General features: G+C 34.7%; 2 protein-coding genes and 1 long non-coding RNA gene across 4 annotated transcripts; 1 reads left to right on the top strand and 2 right to left on the bottom strand.

Moving 5' to 3' along the window:
* Positions 1-200: 200 nt before the first annotated feature.
* On the bottom strand, positions 201-1,131 carry LOC116845712. The gene is made up of 2 exons (XR_004378305.1): positions 470-1,131; positions 201-363 (listed from the first exon to the last, which is right to left on the bottom strand). It is a non-coding gene; the product is annotated as an uncharacterized LOC116845712 (long non-coding RNA).
* A 121-nt stretch (positions 1,132-1,252) lies between these two features.
* LOC116845710 (splicing factor U2af large subunit B-like) lies at positions 1,253-3,817 on the bottom strand. Its single transcript, XM_032818732.1, has 2 exons — positions 3,669-3,817; positions 1,253-2,686 (listed from the first exon to the last, which is right to left on the bottom strand). Exon 2 carries the CDS (start codon positions 2,638-2,640, stop codon positions 1,771-1,773), a length of 870 nt encoding a protein of 289 aa, XP_032674623.1. The 5' UTR covers positions 2,641-2,686; positions 3,669-3,817; the 3' UTR covers positions 1,253-1,770.
* A 1,497-nt stretch (positions 3,818-5,314) lies between these two features.
* LOC116845736 (condensin complex subunit 3) lies at positions 5,315-18,201 on the top strand. 2 transcript variants are annotated; one of them, XM_032818778.1, is made up of 8 exons: positions 5,315-5,664; positions 5,824-6,081; positions 6,568-7,364; positions 11,038-11,572; positions 11,655-11,957; positions 12,027-12,365; positions 12,452-12,656; positions 12,742-12,892. In XM_032818778.1, exons 2-8 carry the CDS (start codon positions 5,974-5,976, stop codon positions 12,750-12,752), a joined length of 2,298 nt encoding a protein of 765 aa, XP_032674669.1. In that variant the 5' UTR covers positions 5,315-5,664; positions 5,824-5,973; the 3' UTR covers positions 12,753-12,892. The 2 variants fall into 2 exon arrangements, with proteins under 2 accessions (XP_032674669.1, XP_032674668.1); XM_032818777.1 differs by adding an exon at positions 17,952-18,201 and having other exon boundaries at positions 5,321-5,664; positions 12,452-12,964.
* The last annotated feature ends 1,667 nt before the right edge of the window (positions 18,202-19,868 follow it).

Raw genomic sequence — 19,868 nt, 5'->3', positions numbered from 1 at the left:
ATATTCCTCGCTGTGCTTCTTTTTGCATCGGTGGAAGTCTAAGAAGCTCTGGTAACAATATCTATAGATCATTAGACTCGATTAGCGGCATGTTGAAAGTACTCTTCGGTCTTGAATAAAAAAGCGGATATTCGTGAAATAAGGACTATGTTTACAGGGTTTCTAAACCGAGGTAAAACTAATGAAGAAACTAATGCAAATTCTTTTTTCCGTATTTTATTGTGAACACGCACATAACTTGCAAAATTTGTTTTCTTTCTTCAATTTACTTTTTAAACTGTCTTGGCATCTTTTGTGTGTGTTTTCTATTTTCTTCCACCAAATATATTTGATATTAAATAGAGACAGTGCAATTTGGTGTGACTAAAAAAAAACAGGTGTATATGTTACGATCAAAACCTTCCTTAATGTAATAAAAAAAACTACATGGAAATATTTCAAATTACAATAGTTACAGTATTTGCCAAACCTGATATCTCCATCCGCAATTTTTTGTCGGGAATTAACCAAATTAGTCGACTGGACTTAGAATCTGCCGGATATTTCACAATTTGGTTGCGCTTTCAATATTGGCCGTAACATGTGTGCGACGCGGGATGTTTTTTTTGCGCGACATAAGTATAATTTAGAAAAATATATAACCGTGTTTATATTTTAGTTTCCAACAATTTATTGAATTATTTCCAATAATTGACCAAAAAAGCGCTGCTCCAATCCGAAAGTCAGAACAAACATTACTTCACACCGCGAAAGCCTCAAATATTAAATATGTAACTGTATACTGTATACAGCGTTATGTATGCCTGGTTGTTATAACTAAAATTACGTATTTTAGACTTTATGCTTATACGTGCAAGGTTGAAAATCGTACAAGTAACCATAATTATAATGATCTAGTATGTATAAGTGAATGTATAGTGCGAATGAAACGTATAATGACGATTTTCGGGTAGAAATATTTAAATACGCGTTCAAAGATCAGATCCCATCAATAAAATTTCTTACTTTCTACATTCAAATTATGTTCTCTTGCAAGTTACTATCTTTCCATTTTTGTTTTTGATAATACTTAAATTATTTACTGACGGCGGTCATATTGAAATTATTGATCGGCTCATAAGCGATTTAAATCCTTACCTGGTCTGGTTCTGGTTGGGAAACCTAGGATCGAAGGGTACACTTGGGAACTGTTCTTGCAAGGCTTCCGACGGCTTGAACTTCATGCTTGCGGTGTTATAGGGCACTGCTTAACAAGTGATAAATTACTTATTATCTAAATCTTAGCGCAAATTCTCGCGTCGCGTCTAACCCTTTCTCTCTACTTTCACCTATATCTCCTTCAGGATACGTTCGCAAAGATAAATTCATTTCTCGCTCTCGTTCTTTCATCTCTCAAAACACACACGACACTATATCACAAAATGAATTCGCTTCTCCCGGCACTTTTTCCCTTTTCGTTGTGTATCTCTCTTTTTCTCTTACTGTCTATATGTCTCTCTCTCTCTTTCGCTGTCTATATATATATCTCTCTCTTTCTCTCGTTCGAATCGTTACAGAGCAATCTCATTGTATCTTACAAGAGTAAACACGAGGGCTCGCGGCGAAACGAAACGAACGAAAGGTGCCTCTGGGAGTAGCAGTCCCTTATACGATATCTTAATAATTAACAATAATTAGCTATATCTTAGAAGAAGAAGAAGAAGAAATAGTAGAAGAAAAAGTAACGAGCCGAAGTGCATAAAGAAAACATTACACGGGACGTTCGCGGGACTATTTGACCAACGGTCGCGTATTGTCTTCTTCCTGGCAGCAGACTTCGCGATACTTCTTCACCTCTGCCATGTATAACGACCACGCGTCCTTCGGCTGTTCCACTGTCTGTTCCGCCTTCGGCTTTGCCACCATGCCAGTCTTTAGGATTCTGCCGCCTCTCCTCTTGCCGACCATCAACGGCGGCGGCACTACGGACTTCTCTTCCAATACCGAGGTGGTGGCTTTCTGCGCGGTTGGCTGCATTTGCTCTTGCATTTTCTTGAACATTTCCATAAAACTACCGTCATTCTTGAAGGCGTTTGGTTGTGGGACGATCATCGCCGTCTGATGCATTGCCGCGCCCGCGCTCGCGCCCTCGCCGTGATCCTCTAACGCATCCGACTCATACGAGGGCGCCCTGGTGTGATGTCTGCGGCTTTCTCTATACCTATGCCGATCTCTGCTACGGTTACGGCTGCGGCTACGTCTCCTATCCCTCGAACGGGATCTACCGCGCGACCTCGATCGTGATCTATCTCTTCTCGAGTACTTGCGCGATCTCTCTCTATCGCGATCACGATCCCGTTCCCGGTCCTTGTCACATGAACGCGAGCGTCTGTGAGAGCGCGCTGGGGATGATTTGGAGCCGCTGCGACGACGTTGCCTACGTCGCTCCTGAGACGGTGAATCGTTCCGTGAGGATCTACTGCTTCGGTGGGCGTAACTGTCCGTGCCGGGCGAGGGCGTACGCCGCGAGCTGCCTCTGCTCTTGTGGCTATCGTGCTGTTGTGATGTACTGTAACCTGTGCTATACATGGGGGGCGAGGGCGGAGCGGGTGGCGATTCGGTATTCGACCTGCCGCTGCGTTCGTACCGCTTTGAGTCCATTGCGCTGCACTGGGCCGTACTGATGAACGGACGCACACGGACACACCTATAAGGATAGAAACTACCTTCCATGAGTACACGGCTCATTTCGGACCATCGCGCCTTCATCTCTGACTTGGACTTTTTTTCTCTTTAACTGTATATTCGCGAGAGAGATATATATAGACAGACTTTGAGCGAGAGAACATGATATAATTAAGTAGATTAAGTGGAAATAATTAAGATGAAACCATACAGAGAGAGAGAGAGAGAGAGAGAGAGAGAGAGAGAGAGAGAGAGAGAGAGAGGACACTTCGCATTGAGCGATATAGCCTTGCCTGCAACCACCAAGCTATGAGTCATTGCATAGTATAATCTTTGAATCACTTACCAAGTTCTATCATGATAAAGCTTTTACTTAATATTTAAGCTATTGTAGGTTTTTAACAGTACATATTAAAAGTACAAAAAGAAACACAGTATGGTGATCGCACAACTTGACAGTCTGCCTCTTAGTGCGAAGGGACATCTCAAGAAGAGAGACCAAAGAGGATAGAGCAATTTCCTGTACTTATTGTCTGTTATTTCATAATGTTGCAAATACAAGTGTTTAGAAAGTATAATGAGATCAAGATCATTGATCAATGATGGATTTAGAGCTTAAACTTCTATTGCTAATCAACTTCTATGTATGTCGCCAGTTTGTCTCGAAAATTCTTGGTTTCCGGAAAAGACCATGTAGTTAGAGATAAATAGGGAACGAAAGAATGAAGATCCGTTTAGGTGATTCAGGAGGCGACAATGGGGTATTTGAAGGATTTCAGAGGAAACATAGCTTTAGACCTTGAGGTGATGAGGAAAATAAGAAGGGTGTAGAGGTCAGAGGAAAACGCGTGCCGTCTCTTCAACGACCTTCTTCGAGATTTACTACCGGGGTGGCGACAACCCTTCTACGACTATTTGCTTTGTGCAAGCGGACGTGGCCGCCTCGTCGAACGTCTCGCTGGATCGCCTAAAGTTTTAACACTAATTATCTATATGTGTAATACCTTAATCAGCCAGTGCGGTCGAAAACAAAATGGCCACTAAGAAATACTGCGCCAGGCAACGACTTCGTTACGTCATGCACCTCGAGAAGACCATACACGAATCTAACTCGGCAACGAGCCACCACGAACTGTGTATAAACATAGATTAGCCGTCGTACTAAACTATATCAAAACCATAGATATAAAAAAAAACTGAGATGGAACGTGAGTTCGAGGCATAGGGGCCATATTGCATACAATATTTCAATGAAAAGCTATAGTTCATGTGACGTATACTATAACTTTTTATCGAAATATCGTATGCGATATTTTTCGAGAATAAGGCCCCAGACTTCTAGGCTATGTTCTAAAATTCTACTCGATGGGGAGACCCGATTGATCACGGTACGATTGGACACAACCAACCGATATAAAGAATTATCTAGTTAATTACCAGGTCGAGCCAATCATTACAATCTATGTCCAATCGTACCGTGGTCAATCGGGTTCCACCTCTCGGTGGGTAGAGTATATTTAGGTTGCTTTCCAACAAGTCGACACTGTTACGTCCACGATAGATAACTATATAGGGAAATTTGAAAGTAGTGAAATCAGTGACTTACGTGGACGGTCAACAGAGTGATGGCTCCGCTTTTGGGTCACTCTGCTTTTCACCGAGTTTACCCTGGGTCTCGGGAGCCTGGCGAAACGATTGATGAATCTGGCGAAAAGTCAGCGGTGCTTGTTCTCCTGGCTCGGCCTCGGATGTTCCGATACCACGCGGGTTGATGCGGCCCGCGATTCAGAATTTGATTTCGCAACGTTTGAAATATGAAGGGTAGGCAAAAGTAATTGCAACACAGTCGGATTTTACGACTAAGTATAATATACTGAATAAGTACATGAAGCTACCAGAGACTAACTATGAGAAGAAAATAATTATATATATTGCCTTCTCTACAAATGCGCGCGCTTTTATACGTCGCTTTGTCGCTGAGAGTCGTTCTCCGATTGGTCCATGGAGTTATGGCGAGGGAAGAGATTCATTCCTTTGCATGATGTCACCGCGTCGGTGTCCTGAGTGGTGTTTAGGATTCAGCTTTCATGCTCCTGTTTATGTTGGCTTATCGCACTGAGCGATAGCGGTTTCTTTGGGTCGATCCGAGATCCGTCGATTTCGAGACTCTCCAGCAGCACGCAGCATTCGGCATTTTAATTATAATGTTTTAACGCTCGCGAATATGCATATGCGCACGTACTTACATCTAGTAACATAGGGATATAATATCTAGTGATGTCTGAAATCAGACAAGTCGGCCTCCCGGTCTATAATAATATATTGTTAATGTTCTAAAATAGATCCGGACGTTACAACACAAACATTATTTTGGATGTTACGTGTAGCAATCGGATTAATCACAGTGATGTAAATTGTCTAGAGAGAAAGTTCCCTAGGCTAATCGGATTACCAAATCGTGTCCGTGAAGGCCAAATCATACTAGCGATTGGCGATTGACAATTAAAGATTAGATTTTAACGAATGAATAAGCTTCAGCCTTGGCTTGCTTTGTTCCAATTGGTCAAGTTCCAATCTTCAATCGTCAGTTCAATCATCAATCGCTAATCGCTAGTGTGATTTGGCCTTGAGAGACGGATCGGACTTTTCACGTAAACTTGTCAGCCGTGAAATGTGCTGGCGGAAAAGTGAAAATCTAGTGACATGATGAATACGGAATATATTATGATACTGCTGTGATGAGATACAGAAAACATAACAGTCCTAAGGTTTTAGCGATGTTTTTAAGGTTATGTGTTCATAGCCGATGGATACAGCTGTTTTGGCCGATATTGAAATCATATAGGAACCATGTTTAGTGACTTGTGCTTTTCACGTATAGAGTTATTTGATTGCGTGAACAATGAAAAAGTTCACGTGAAATCGATAGAGTGAAAAGTGAAAAGATTCGCTCGAAGTTACGTGATCGCTACCCTGGGCTGCGTTCCAAAATTCTACTTGGTGGGTAGAGTACATTTAATTGACCAATTTTGATAAAAAAAATCCTAATTATCTTTGTTCTTATTGATCAATGAAATGCTACTCTACCCGTCGAGTAGAGTTTTGGAACATAGCCCAGTGAGCAGTTGTAGTACTAGATGCATTCGTTGTATTTCATAGATGGAGACACTATTGTTTTGTTGACATCTGTTTGAAAATTAACGTTCAGTAAATTGACGGGTTCAGTAGTTATGTATCAAAGACAACGAGGGTGAAAGATCTGGAATAGAAGGATTGTATACCAATTCAGAAGGAAAGACAACAACGATTATGACGCGTGCGGTAGAGAATAATATGAAAAATATATTCTGCAATGCGCAGTTTAACAAAACAGACCATCCACGATACATGAAAAAACTTACTAAGCTATACGAAAGAGTGAGTGAGAATTACGTTGTTCTTCACAAAGTAAATTTTAATTTTAATTCGGCTTTTTTGTTCTTAAAATATATGACTTTAATTTTGTTCTTTAACTACGTAAAACAGTTACATAGTCAAACTTCCCACTTGGTTTTATTTTAATTTTATGAATATAACATATATATATATATATATATATATATATATATATATATATATATATAAAAAAAAAAAATATATATATATATATATATATATATATATATATATATATATATATATATATATATATATATAAAAGAATAACATATTTATGTATATATATATAGACAAATTTAATTTTTAAATTTAAAATTCACTCAAGAGAGAGTGCGATAGCATACATACAGTAGTATAAAATAACCTGTTTTGTTGGTCATTCAGTTATATTTATTCAAACAAATTTTGAAAAAAATCTTAAATTTTCAACAAAATTGGTTTTGTAACTTTCTATCCTTCTTTTAGACTGATTTAGATACATTCTGGAAATGTTTTCTTTCGTGCTTGAAAGTGCCTCTCATGATGGCTCAACAACACCCACGTATTATAAACACATTGGAGTTCTGTGCTAAATTCTCTATGAGCTTGTGTTCGTGTACAGAGAGTGAAACTACAGAACCAATGCCACCATTTGTCAACAAATTATTCACATTTCTCTTGTCAAGTCATAATGCAAAAGACAAGGCAATAAGATATCGCATCTGTCATTTCTTGAACATGCTTCTAAACTCTATGGGTGATCATGCTTTCATTGATGACAGTCTATGTGACCAAATTACAGTCAGCATGATGGATCGATTGCTGGACAAGTCTCCTAAAGTTAGAGCACAGGCAGTTTTTGCCTTGCACAGACTGCAGGATCCATCTGATGAACAGTGTCCTATAATAAAAATGTATTTGTTTCATCTATCTAAAGACCCACAGGCTGAAGTTCGCAGAGCTGTTCTCGCGACCATGGGAAAAAATCAAAAAACCTTACATGCTGCATTGAAGAAAACACGTGATATTGATGACTCTGTACGCAAGATGGCATATGAATTTATCAGCAAGATTACAGTACGATCCTTGACAATTGAACAAAGGGAACGCTTGTTAAAAGATGGTCTTAAAGACAGATCTGAGAGTGTTAAAACATGTGTAGGTAATGTTTTGTTACCAACATGGCTACGATATTATAAGGGAGAATATATCAACTTCATACATGCTCTGGATGCTGGAATAGGAACAGAGACCGCAACTTTAGCTTTACAAACATTATTCAAGTAAGTCTAAAAAGAAGGGAATAAGCAAAAATATAGTTTACAGGATGTCTAAAGCCCGTATCAGACTACGGATTGAGATTGAATTGAAAATTGGCCAATCAGAGCAATGTTCACCAAACTTGAGCTTAGTGAATTTTGCTCTGATTGACTAAATTTCAATTCAATCTCAATCCTAATCTATAGTCTGATACGGGCTTAACAATTATTGACACATCTATTATGTTCAGATAGAACTCATCAAACTGAACATAAAATTCCTCTACTATTTCGCAACAACAAACAATAGTGTAAAATTTTAAGTTATTGATTAAAGAAAATTTATGATTACGCATGACATGATAGGTTGGAGATGTCTGTCATGTGCTTGTATATGAGATTAAATTAAATACGAAAATTATCCAACATTTTATAAATGTTCACGTAGATTTTTAGTTACTAATTAAAATTGATGCATGATTGATAATTCATTAATTCTCTTTAATTAATAACTAAAAATCTACATGGATATTTGCAAAATGGTATAAAACTTTTCTGTTGAGTTTAATTTAATGTAAAAACGTACAGCAGCAGATATCGTCATTAATTTCATAATTTCAGCTAATCTATTATATCGCGTGTGATCACACATTCACCAATCTTCTTTAATTAATAATTCAAAATTTCATTGTTGTTTGTGAAATAGTAGAAGAATTTTATGTTAAGTTTGATAAATTTAAAAAAAATTTTGTCATTTTGCAAAAATATTTTTGAGTTATTAATTTATAGAAGATTGGTAAATAATTATGCGAGATTGTTTGCCAATTTTCTTTCATTAAAAATCTACGTGATTATTTATAAAATGGTAGAAGACTTTTTAGTTCAGTTTGACCTAATGTACAAATATACAAGGGAAATTGTTCTTACTGTCATATTCTGCACTGCATCATGCGCAATCATTCACTAAACTACTTCAGTCAATAACTAAAAATTTCATGCAGTTTGCAAAATAGTAGAGGACTTTTATATTTAGTTTAATGAGTGTTACTCACACACAAATGGATGTGCAAGTTGTGTCCAGCATTCTGTATATCTGGCAGTTTTTGCATTTGAATACTAATGTCTTTTACTTGTTACTCAAATTCTCGGATACTTGAAAATGTTGCGAGTAACAACCTGTTAATATTCTTCTATCATCTGTTATTAATTGTTGTGATAGTTGATTTTTAATTAATTGATTTTGTTTGTTTTTTTCTTTTTTATTCTTTTGAAATATTGTCTCTTAATTATTCTAGTAATTTTCAAAGTTTCCCGGACATCCGGGAAATACCCTAAAAACTCAGTCATTTAGTCAATATTAGTATACTTAGGTGTCTGAATTCTCAATCCTTCTGCTTTTGTATAAGTCACTCTTGTATGAGTAATGCTCAGTTAAAATTTTATTTTCTAATTATATAAAAGTGGTTTAATAATTGACTTTGAAACTTCCTGATTTTTCATTTACAACTTTTAGATTATACTTATATGGTGATGCGTTTTCTTCATTTTTTAAGTATAACTTTTAGTGATAGATATTGACCATTGTTCTCTTATGAGTCGAGTGTTCAGTTGAAATTTTATTTTCTAATTATATTAAAATGGTTTAACTGGCGTTGAAATATTCTGACTTTTCGTTTACAATCTTATACATTATATTTGTATGGTAATTTTCTTAATTCTGTTAGTATAATTTTTGTTAATAGATTCTGAAAGTATTAGCGCGCGCTCATAGTGAGATGTGAAACTAATACGGCTAATTTGCTGTTATCAAATTTAAGCTTCACTTTGGTCGATAGGTCGATAATAAATTAATATTTTAATACATCCACTCGTTTTTATGAAGCTGTACGAATGCAATAATAATTAAATTTGATAATTATTTACAACTCGGACTTTTCCGAATTTTGATTTTTTGCGGCAATCTTGCTAAAAGTATTTATTGTCACTGCGACAGTGATAATCGATGAGGGAAGCGTGAGAAATATGTAACCTACCTATAAAATACAACAAATGAGCAAAAATTGAGAAAATATTCTTGTCAAGGACTTTGTTAATCTTTTGTGTTAATTTATTTTTAATATATTGTACATTTATTTTAATATATTGTAATATATTGTAGAGAGAGAGAAAATAAAAAAAAATATATATAAGTTTTATAAAATAACTATAAAATAATATACATTAACATAATTAATAATTCATGATACGTCCCATCTTGCGTCAGGGGCCTTGTTAATCTTTTCTATTACTCTATTTTTAATATATTATAAATTCATCTATTTAGTAAGGCAAAGATTTGATAATTATAATATATTCCACCTTGCATTAACAGTCTTACATTTTTATAAATATATCTATTAAATTTTCTTTTTACTAAATAAATGAGTCTACAATATACTAAAAATTGTTAATATCGAAAAGATTAGCAAGACCCCAAGGGAGAATGTTCTACTAAATCTTCGTCTTACTAAATGTATGAGTCTACTATATACTAAAATGGATACTGAAAAGATTAACAAAATCCCTGCGCAAGGTAGGACATGTGAATCATATGCAAAAACAACATACGTTTAACACATGGACATAGTATACGTGGACTTCGAATGCCCTATATTCTGTCGTTTAATAGAGTGAAGCCAACATAGAAAGAGAGCGAGAATAGAGGGGCTATAGTTTTCTTCCTATTTTGTCACTTTTTTTTTGTCGCGTGTGCATCCATTTCTCGTTTCCACAATATTATAGAGCGCAACAACACTCCTAGACTAGCAAGTAAACGTCTTACTTAAATCTTATTGCACACTTTGTCTGTGCAGAAAGAGACAGAGAACAGAAGGGCTGCATATTGACTTCTTTTTTCTGACTGTATGCGGAGTCTATGTATATTATATCTATGGTCTCTTTCTACATGTTGAGTTCACTTTTCTGGCCGTATGCAGGGTCCATATATACTACGTCCATGATTTAATACTATGCGAGATACATTTTTCTTTTTTTTTTTAGAATGTTATTTTTGCCAAACCGAGAGGGGGGAGAGGCGAAGCCTCCCGCGAACCCCTCTTGACTAGGGACTTTGCCCGCTGGATCCCCAGTTCATCGTTTGCAAATGTTTAAATAATACTAAAGTTTCAATAATGCTTCGTTACCCATGCATATTCAAATATATTTCTAATTCGTGCACTGTTCGTATGTACATGTGGCCACAGATTTTTCCTATAAAAATCGTAAGCTTCTCTTAAAATCTTGTATATATGTCTTTTTGTAGCTATTTCTGTATTTCAAGTATTTCAACTATTCTGTATGTCAAGTACTACAAAAAAAACCACGGTTTTTTATGGAGTAGCACTTCTGAACATTTACTCATACAGACATGATTCATACGTTAGAAAAAAAAAACAATAGGTAGGTTACATATTTTTCGGGCTCCCCCCATTGATTATCATTGTCGCAGTAACAACAAATATTTTTAGCAAGATTGCCGCAAAAAAATCAAAATTTGGAAAAGTTGGAATTGTAAATAATTACTCTAAATTTTTATTTAAAAATTTAATAATATTTCTCGCGACATTTTTCGCTTATACGAGGACACTAACGTTTGTCAGTCAAAGAGGCAATAGAAAATTAATTACAATTTTGTATATATTAAATATTATTTTTTCAGAAACGCAGATCTGAAAACTTTGTTAGAGCAAGTACCAATAGATAAAAATACAAGATTGATTCCACTGTCCAGTTTGTCAAACGAAAATGTTTTATATTGGAAATGTGTAATAAATCATCTCTATCATTTGTCGCTCACAGAAGAGTTAGAATTAATCATCCCAGAATTAACTGGTTTTTGTAACTATATACGAGAATTTATCGCTTTCATATCGTCTAAGCAATATGAAGAATGGGAGAAACAGTGTCACAAATTTATTCTTCTACAACTCTTCGAGATAACTGAAAAATATGATCTCTCAGACGAAGTAGGAAGAAAAAATCTGCAGGAAGTGATAATAGACACTTTGATGAGCGATTATTGTTCCAATAAAATAATTGAATGTATAGTAGATCACCTGGCCAAGGTAGCGTTGAATATTAATAGTATGTTGGATTTAGTAGCTAACGTCATTAGCGAGACAAGGCTACCTTTGAAGGAAAGTGCACTCACTCAACAAATTTCTGAAGAACAGCAAAAAGATAACAATGTACAGGTACATGTAAAAACTTGCTGATAAATTTGATATTGCGGTATAGATAAATTTGTCTAATTTCTTTTTGTCAATCTACCTTTAGAAAGCGCAACTGAAGGTTGACTTGTTGGAGCTCGAAGAGGAACTGTATGAAACAGTGAAAAAAGAAGATTTTCTGAAAGCAGACAGCATAAAGGAAAAAATTACAGCTTTGAAAGAGAAAATAAGTCAATTTTCTAAGATTCCCGAAGCGATAATAGCCGACGATATCCGCGATGAAAAAAATGATGCAGACACGATGACAAAATGTCTCGGAATTCTGTGCGCCGCGATGCAAGTTCAGTCCATTCGCGCATTGACACCTACACTCAGAAGTATGATGTCTATCGTATTGGACAGTCTTGACGTGAGTATACATTACACTGTGTTAAGACGTGCTTTTGCAATTATTTAACGCGATAAATTGTCTTTTCAGCATCCTGCCGATAATGTGCATGTGTTAGCACTAAGAGCATTAGGTCTATATTGTATTTTGGATAAAGAAATGGCTAAGAAACATCTTATGATATTTTTCTATCAATTCTCCACGGAGCAAGAAAATCCAGATATATGGATAATTGCTTTAAAGGGAATATTTGATCTCTTGCTCGTTTATGGCTTAGAGTACTTTGAGATTTTGCAAACTCCTGAGGAGAGGTCTGAAAAGAACCGCATACTGTACACGCATGAAGATAGCGTTGTCTCATTAAGTCAGCGTACTGAAGAGAGCACTTGCAATTTCGTTAAGATATTAACGGGATTGCTGGATAACGTGGTATAGTAACATTAGCACGGTTGAATCATGTAACAATCGAATCAGAAATTTTTCATACAGTAATTTTTTCCGCTGGACATTTACAGAATCAGGAATTACGTACTACCGCCACGGAAGGTCTCTGCAAGCTATTGCTCAATCGACGAATCAGCAGCAGTAGTTTGGTGTCGCGCTTAATAATTTTATGCTACAATCCGGTCAATATCGACGACATTCACTTACGACAGTGCCTGTGCGCTTTCTTCGATCACTTCGTGATGCGTGTGCCTGATGCAGTAGAAATGCTTGAAAGTGCATACTTTCCGACTCTGCGAGTTCTTTGCGACGCGCCGGACATTAGTCCTTTGCAAGAGGTTGATACGTATCATGTTTCCAGATTTATATTGAGCTTAATCAGACGAAGTAGTCAGAAGTCCGGTGAGCAGACGTTCTACACGCACAACAATCTAGCGTTCGCCATACTAGCCGAAATCCTGGATCCCAATTGCAAAATAGATCAGGAGACTCTTATTAAATCTTTGACAAATTTGTATATACAAATCGAGGATGGTCCATCGAAGGAGAATTTACAGGAAGCCATCGAGAAAGTTACAAAAATGGTACGTCATTTCTCACTGCGTTTCTCGTTTTTCTGAATCTTTCAAATAATTCAGTTATAGAGTTATCATTAATTATTATTTATATTATTTATCTAATAGAAATGTTAAGATATCTATAAATGGCAATTCAGAAATATACTGTGATAGTTTAAAATTATGTTCTTTGATTACAAAATGCATAATACAAGATGTTCCATTTTAATGGAAACAGCTATATATTTTCTAAACTTGACGTATAAAAAAAGTCTCAGATAAAGTTTTAAGGTTTCAAGAAAAGCGTATGATATTAATTTTGTGGTGGATATACTAAAATCTTTTCAAAGTTAATTTAAAATTTTCAAATGGAATTCTATATCAATTCTTTTTTTTTTTTTTACATCGATCCCTAGAAAATTATTTTGCACATAAAAATACTGGAGTAAAATCATCGAAAAGTGAATATTTTCAGAGTTATTTTACATTTTATTCTGATATTTTTCTATACAAAATGTAAAAATATTCATTGTAAAATATTCATTGTAAATATTTTATTGTAACATATTTTTCGACTTTGTCTTAATACTCTTATACAGGGTGAGGCAATAATTATTTATCACCTTAAATATTTTTTAATCCATGTAGTCCAAAGGAAAATTTGTGTAACCAAATAGCATAGTACAAAGGAGGCTAAAATATGGCGATAATGACCTTTTCTCCAGGTAGAGGTACTTCAGAGATATCAAGGTCACCTTTATTTTTTTAAAATCTTTAGAATAGAATAGAATTTTTTTAGATAGAATTTTAAATAGAATAGAATACGTTTTGTTTCCATCATATGATGAAGGGCTCAAAACAAGTTTAAAACGTATAACAAGATCATTGAACAAGATTAAAAGTAAAAAAATGATAAAAATACGTTTTTCAAATTAAGTGAATTTTACGTTTATAAAAGATGTTTGAAATGATGTTTGAAATAATGATTAGCAAGATCCCAAGGGAGAATGTTCTACTAAATCTTCGTGTTACTAAATGTATGATTCTACTATATACTAAAATGGATACTGAAAAGATTAGCAAAACCTCTGCGCAAGGTAGGACGTGTGAGTCATGCAAAAACAACGTTTAACACCATGCGAGATGCATTTTTCTTTTTTTTTTTATTAGTGCAACATTATTAGTGCATCATTATTAGTGCAACATTGGATTCTTCTGATCATTGATTGACCTGCTCTTCTAATAACGTTGGGAGCTATTGATACACAGGCAATAATCCGTTCTTGCATGTCTTGAGGTGTAGTTCGTTTGGTTTTGTAAACCATGTTTTTTAGGTTTCCTTGTAAGAAATCCAATGGTGTCAAGTCTAGTGAACGAGGTGGCCATAATACAGAACCACGTCCAATTCAAATTTACAAATATTTCATTGAGTTTATTTCTTGCAAACAATGAAAAATAAGTCGGGCATCCATCGTGCTACTACAACATTGTTTGTCGTGTGATTAAAGGCAAGTCTTCTAACAAAAGACTTAATGAATGCTCAAGAAAATTAGCGTAGCTATTACCATTTAAATGTCCGTCGATGAAAGGACCAATAATTTTGTCATGTATTATATCGCACCATACATTCAAAGACCATTGCCTCTGATGTTCGACTTGCCGCAGCCAATGAGGATTTTCCGTTGCCCAGAAATGTATGTTATGCAAGTTAACATTCCCGCGATTAGTAAATGTTGCCTCATCAGTAAATAACACAGTATCAAAAAATGAATTATTGTTTTGAATTTGATGTTGAACCCGTTGACAAAATGTAATTCGCTTCACTAAATCCATTCCATGTAATTCTTGAAGAAAGTTAATATGGTCCGGATGGAATTTGTGATAATGGAATTTGTTTCTGGATTCCAATCAATTTGTGCGAAGTAAGCTCTTCTGACTAACACCAGATTCTTCTTCAATTTGTCGTGAACTAATTTGAGGATTTCAAGTCACCATTGCGAGAATATTAATTTCATTTCCTTTATGTGTTACTTCCTTTTTACGTTCACTTTTTCGGATATGTAAGCTATCAGTTTGTCTAAGTTTATCGCAGATTTTTAAATGTTCGACGAAAAGGCTGAATACAATCAGGATATCGTTCAGCATACAAAGTTTTCGCTCGTACAGAATTTTGTTGACATTCTTCATAAATGAGGATCATATCAACTTGTTCTTCAAGTGGATACATCTTGCACGATGAACTGTTTTATCGATACTAATCTGTTCATATTTATAATATCTTGTATATGAACGTATTAAGATGTTCTCCAAAGTGTTTGTTTTCTTTTCTTGACATATCTATCTTCATTGAGATGGTATCATTTCAATGGAATAAATACTGTTGAAAGACATTTTAACATTTCTCATCTTAGCAAGTTCTCAGGACAAACTAATAATAAAACAAATTTATAATACTACTTTAATACTACTTTAATACTACTTTAATATTACTATAATACTACTTAATAATACTACTAAATATATAATAAACTAATAATAAAAACTAATAATAAAATAAAATGAAAATCAGTCAATACGTTGTACCCCTACTTTTTTAATCGCTTTTTTACTTTTAATTTTGTTCAATGATTTTGTTATATGTTTTGAACTTGTTTTGAGCCCATCTATCATAGATTGAAACAAATCATCGATTCCATTAAAAAAAATGAAGATGACCTTGATATCTCTGAAGTCTCCACCTGGACAAAAGTCATTATCGCCATATTATAGTCCTCTTTGTACTATGCTATTTGGTTACACAAATTTTCCTTTGGATTACATGGATTAAAAAATATTTAAGGTGGTAATAGTTATTGCCTCACCCTGTATATAATGACGATAGAAATTGATCGGTGGTACTAATTTTTGTACACTGGTATATACTAATACATTAATGAATTTGCAAACGCAATTTATTTAAGATTTTTCTATCTTTCTATAACAATTGATTTAATTTGTCATCCTATGTGCAAAAATATTAATGTGAGATTGTCAAAAAATATTTTATGAAATATTTTATATATACATACATATTTACTAAATTCATATTTTGATATTGTACTAAAAAGTATTAGGATAAAATGTAAAATATTTCGGGAAGTATACATTTTTTAAAATTATTTTTCTCAGTATTTTTATACACAAAACGACTAGGAATCGATTTATGTTAAAAAATTATATCATCCCATTAAAGAAATTTAAACTGACTTTGAAAAAAAAAAAACTTTAACGCGTCCAAAATAAATTCAAATCAATGGCTGCGAGAAAGCAGAGAAAGCTGCTTTGCAACTGTTGTAAAATTCGTGAATCTGATTAGTACATGCTCTTGGATTTAATCAAAATTAAGAGCATACTCCAATCAGATTCATGAATTTTACAACAGTTGCAAAGCTTTCTCTGTTGAACACCAATAGTAAGGATGTGTCAGATACTGAATTTGCCGGATACCGGATATAACGTGATATCTATATAGGATGTGCCAGACTCTCCTTCGCATATTTTGTGAAAATATAGAACAGGTTGAGGTAAACATAAAAGTCCTATACCGTTTTGCGATATTCGCAATAATAACCGAAAAAATTAATTGTAAAAGATTAAGGAGAAACGTACGCTGAATCGTTGAGGGAGGAGCACTCGCGACCCAGTAATGTAGCAGGCAGATGTTAGCGCGCGTCTTATATTGCTATGATTACGTCTTATCGCACTGCGCCGAGTCGAGATGTAGGAGTGCAGCGATATAAGTACAGGCAACGATACGTTGTTTTTCCAATCACCACGTGTTGACATCTATGCGCTATATTATTAGGCCGCGAGCATTCCTCCCTCAACCACTCAGCGTGCGTTTTTTCTTAATCTTTTACAATTAATTTTTCGGTTATTATTGCGAATATCGCAAAACGGTATAAGACTTTTATGTTCACCTCAACCCATTCTACATTTCCACAACATATGCGAAAGAGACTCTGGGACACCCTGTATACCAGATACTGGATATTCGGTACTAATTTCTATAAAAAAAATTTCTATATTAACATTTATATAAGTTATAATTTTGCATATGATGGCATAAATATCGCAATAAAATACACATAGAAGTTTTTTTCCAAAAATCGATCATATGATGTCTTTTTCAAGGTATTCAAACCACGTAGCTTATAACAAAGTCTTTATTTTTTTCTTAGTCTTGGATATATAAAATATGCTAATAATTTTTAATTACTTTACTTATCGACTAAATTATATTTTAGTAACACAAATTTTTTTATATACTCGATAAGCGGTTAAATTAGGTTAGATTGGTATAAACATGAGGAACGTTTGGAAAATTAGCATGATGCACGACGCGATATGCGACGCGTAATATCCAATGAGCGTATACTTTTTCTGAAGTATCAGTACGATCATTGGATATTGTCCGTCGCATATCGCGTATTATGCTGATCTGAAAGAGTAGGTCACTCTGGCGGTACTGCAAGGCACGAGCCAAATATTGTTAAAAATAAATTTTCAAAAAAATTGTATTTTACAGAGTTGACTTAATAAAAAATAATTAGTTTGTTCCTAGAGAACTTTGGATTTCGAATCCTGCATCAATAACGCAAACTTTCAAACTTATACTAATAAATTAATATCCGGTTATCTGGCCGGATATTAATGAAATCCGGCTATCCGGTCGGATAATAAAAAGGGGCCGGATATCGGATACTTGCGGGATATCCGATACATCTCTAGTCAATAGTACTATCATACGTTTTACTTAAAACCTGAGACATGTTTTTGTATGACACTAATTCTAATAAAATGGGACACCATGTATATTTAAACAATTTGAAAAATTAAATATATTAAATAGAAATAGGAACTAATCAATTTTGCTACTTGAAGATATCTTAGCATTGAATTAAAGCAATAATATTGCCTGATAATTGCATATAAATATACACATTGATTCTAATTTAATATTTATATCTAACAGATAATGGATTCTGACAGACGATTGCTCAAATATATTCAAGAATTCAAAAAAAGATTGGAATTCCCATCAGAAGCAATGGAGGTCGATGCAAATGATGAAAGTGAAAAGGAAAACTAGTTTGTTTTCGTCTTTAAGAAAAAAATCTTTATCTTTTGTCTTAGAACTTGGCACGCGTTACACATTTCAATCTATTTTCGACTTACTTTACCTAGCAATCTTTAACCTTCAATAAATGGCCACGAACATTTGAGCTATGTCCCACGTGTTAATCTACAGTTACTAAAATTCCAGCATTTCTAACAAATTCCTCCAAGGCTTGAAATGTGAATTTGCAGTTTTCAAAAGTCAGATAACCAGGCTAAAAGATAGGAGATGTCTCAGATGGCAGAGTTTTCCACCTAACGATATCAAGAGATGCGGTAGCGTCAAGTGAACGCGCAAAGCGAGGAACGGCGTGAGATCGGCTGCGTATATTTACGCCGACTAACGCCGACAAGATTTCAGGCAAGATTCCTCGTTCAGCTATAACCGCTAATCGGACGAATTTCTGAATAGGCTCTATCGATTCCTTGGGGTCGATTTGCTTAATAAATCCTCTTTATATTTGTCTTACATGGTTCATGAGAGGAAATATTTTAGTAGAAAGTCCGAAATGGCAAAATTTTACGATTAAAAGGATGCTGAAGTGAATGATGAATTCGCTAAGCGTCGATAACGTAGAGGCGATCATCAAATAGGCGCTGACATAATGCCGCTATTTTCTTTTTTTCATATATGCATAATTTCTACATATAGATATATGAATGCAAGTGTGTGTGTGCTACGTTGTCATTTCAATTTTCTTACACATAGACGTTACGTAAATGCGGATGCTTTTCTGATAAATTTTTCAAACCGCCTGTGTATTGGGTGAATCAAAGAAAGTTTTTTTAGAGAAGTTCTACGCATAAATGCAGTTTACGAATATTGTTTTGAAGAATATGTTATCTAATATGTGAGCTTTCTATATAATTTGCAATGGAAATTTTAGATATTATTTTAGTTATGCACTGAGCAATGTTTCACTATATTTTCGCACGTAATTTTATCTTATAAATTGGAGCAGTAAGTGCGCTGTAATTTTTGCAAAAGGAAATCAGTGTCACGATGGCAAAAGTTCCACATCGTTTTCATTTCTGAGTGAGGAATGATCTACTTCATTTTTGCATGTACTTTCATCATACAAAAGAATTTTAATTCGGTCAAGTCAATACAAAGTAATATTTGTAGGAAAATCTCGTTGACGTGATATCGACAAAACTTTCGTCGTGCTGATTGTACTAAATTAAAAACTTTGACATGGTGAAAGTACATGCAAAAATAAAGCGGAGCATTCCTCAATATAAGAGGAAAATGATAAGAAAATGCTATCATAACAAAATTACCGAATTCTTCTGCAAAAATTACTTCTTTCTATATGCGCTGAGTTAAAAATCTTTTTACATGATGAAAGTATGTGCATAAATGAAGCGGAGCGTTCCTCAATATGAGAGGAAAATGATAAGGAATGGTTACTATCATGACACCGAATCTTTCTGCAAAGATTAGTTCTTTCTACATGCGCCGAGTTAAAAATCTTTTTGCATGGTGAAAGTACGTGCGAAAATGATGCGAGGCATTCCTCAATATGAAAGGAAAACGATAAGACACAGTTATCATGAATCTTTCTGCAAAGATTAGTTCTTTCTACATGCGTATTGACTTGATCGAATTAAAAATGCTTTTGTATAGTGAAGGTATATGCAAAAATGAAATAGAGCATTCCTCACTCAGGGATGAAAACGATGTAGAACTATTGCTATCGTGACACTGATTTCTTTTTGCAAAAATTACAGCGCAATTACTGCTCCAATTTATATGATAAAATTGGGTGTGAAT

Source organism: Odontomachus brunneus, unplaced genomic scaffold (genome assembly GCF_010583005.1).
Source record: "Odontomachus brunneus isolate Ranch 3 - 2012 unplaced genomic scaffold, Obru_v1 Obru_scaffold_057, whole genome shotgun sequence".
Lineage (NCBI taxonomy): Eukaryota > Metazoa > Arthropoda > Insecta > Hymenoptera > Formicidae > Odontomachus > Odontomachus brunneus.
This window is presented reverse-complemented; position numbering and strand designations above follow the sequence as displayed.

Bases quoted from the DNA above. Each gene is read 5' to 3' on its own strand.
- LOC116845710 (XM_032818732.1), bottom strand. From the start codon at position 2,640: ATGGACTCAAAGCGGTACGAACGCAGCGGCAGGTCGAATACCGAATCG.
- LOC116845736 (XM_032818777.1), top strand. From the start codon at position 5,974: ATGACGCGTGCGGTAGAGAATAATATGAAAAATATATTCTGCAATGCG. The intron at 7,365-11,037 runs GTAAGTCTAAAA...TTATTTTTTCAG, and splicing joins GCTTTACAAACATTATTCAA to AAACGCAGATCTGAAAACTT. The intron at 11,573-11,654 runs GTACATGTAAAA...ATCTACCTTTAG, and splicing joins AAAAAGATAACAATGTACAG to AAAGCGCAACTGAAGGTTGA.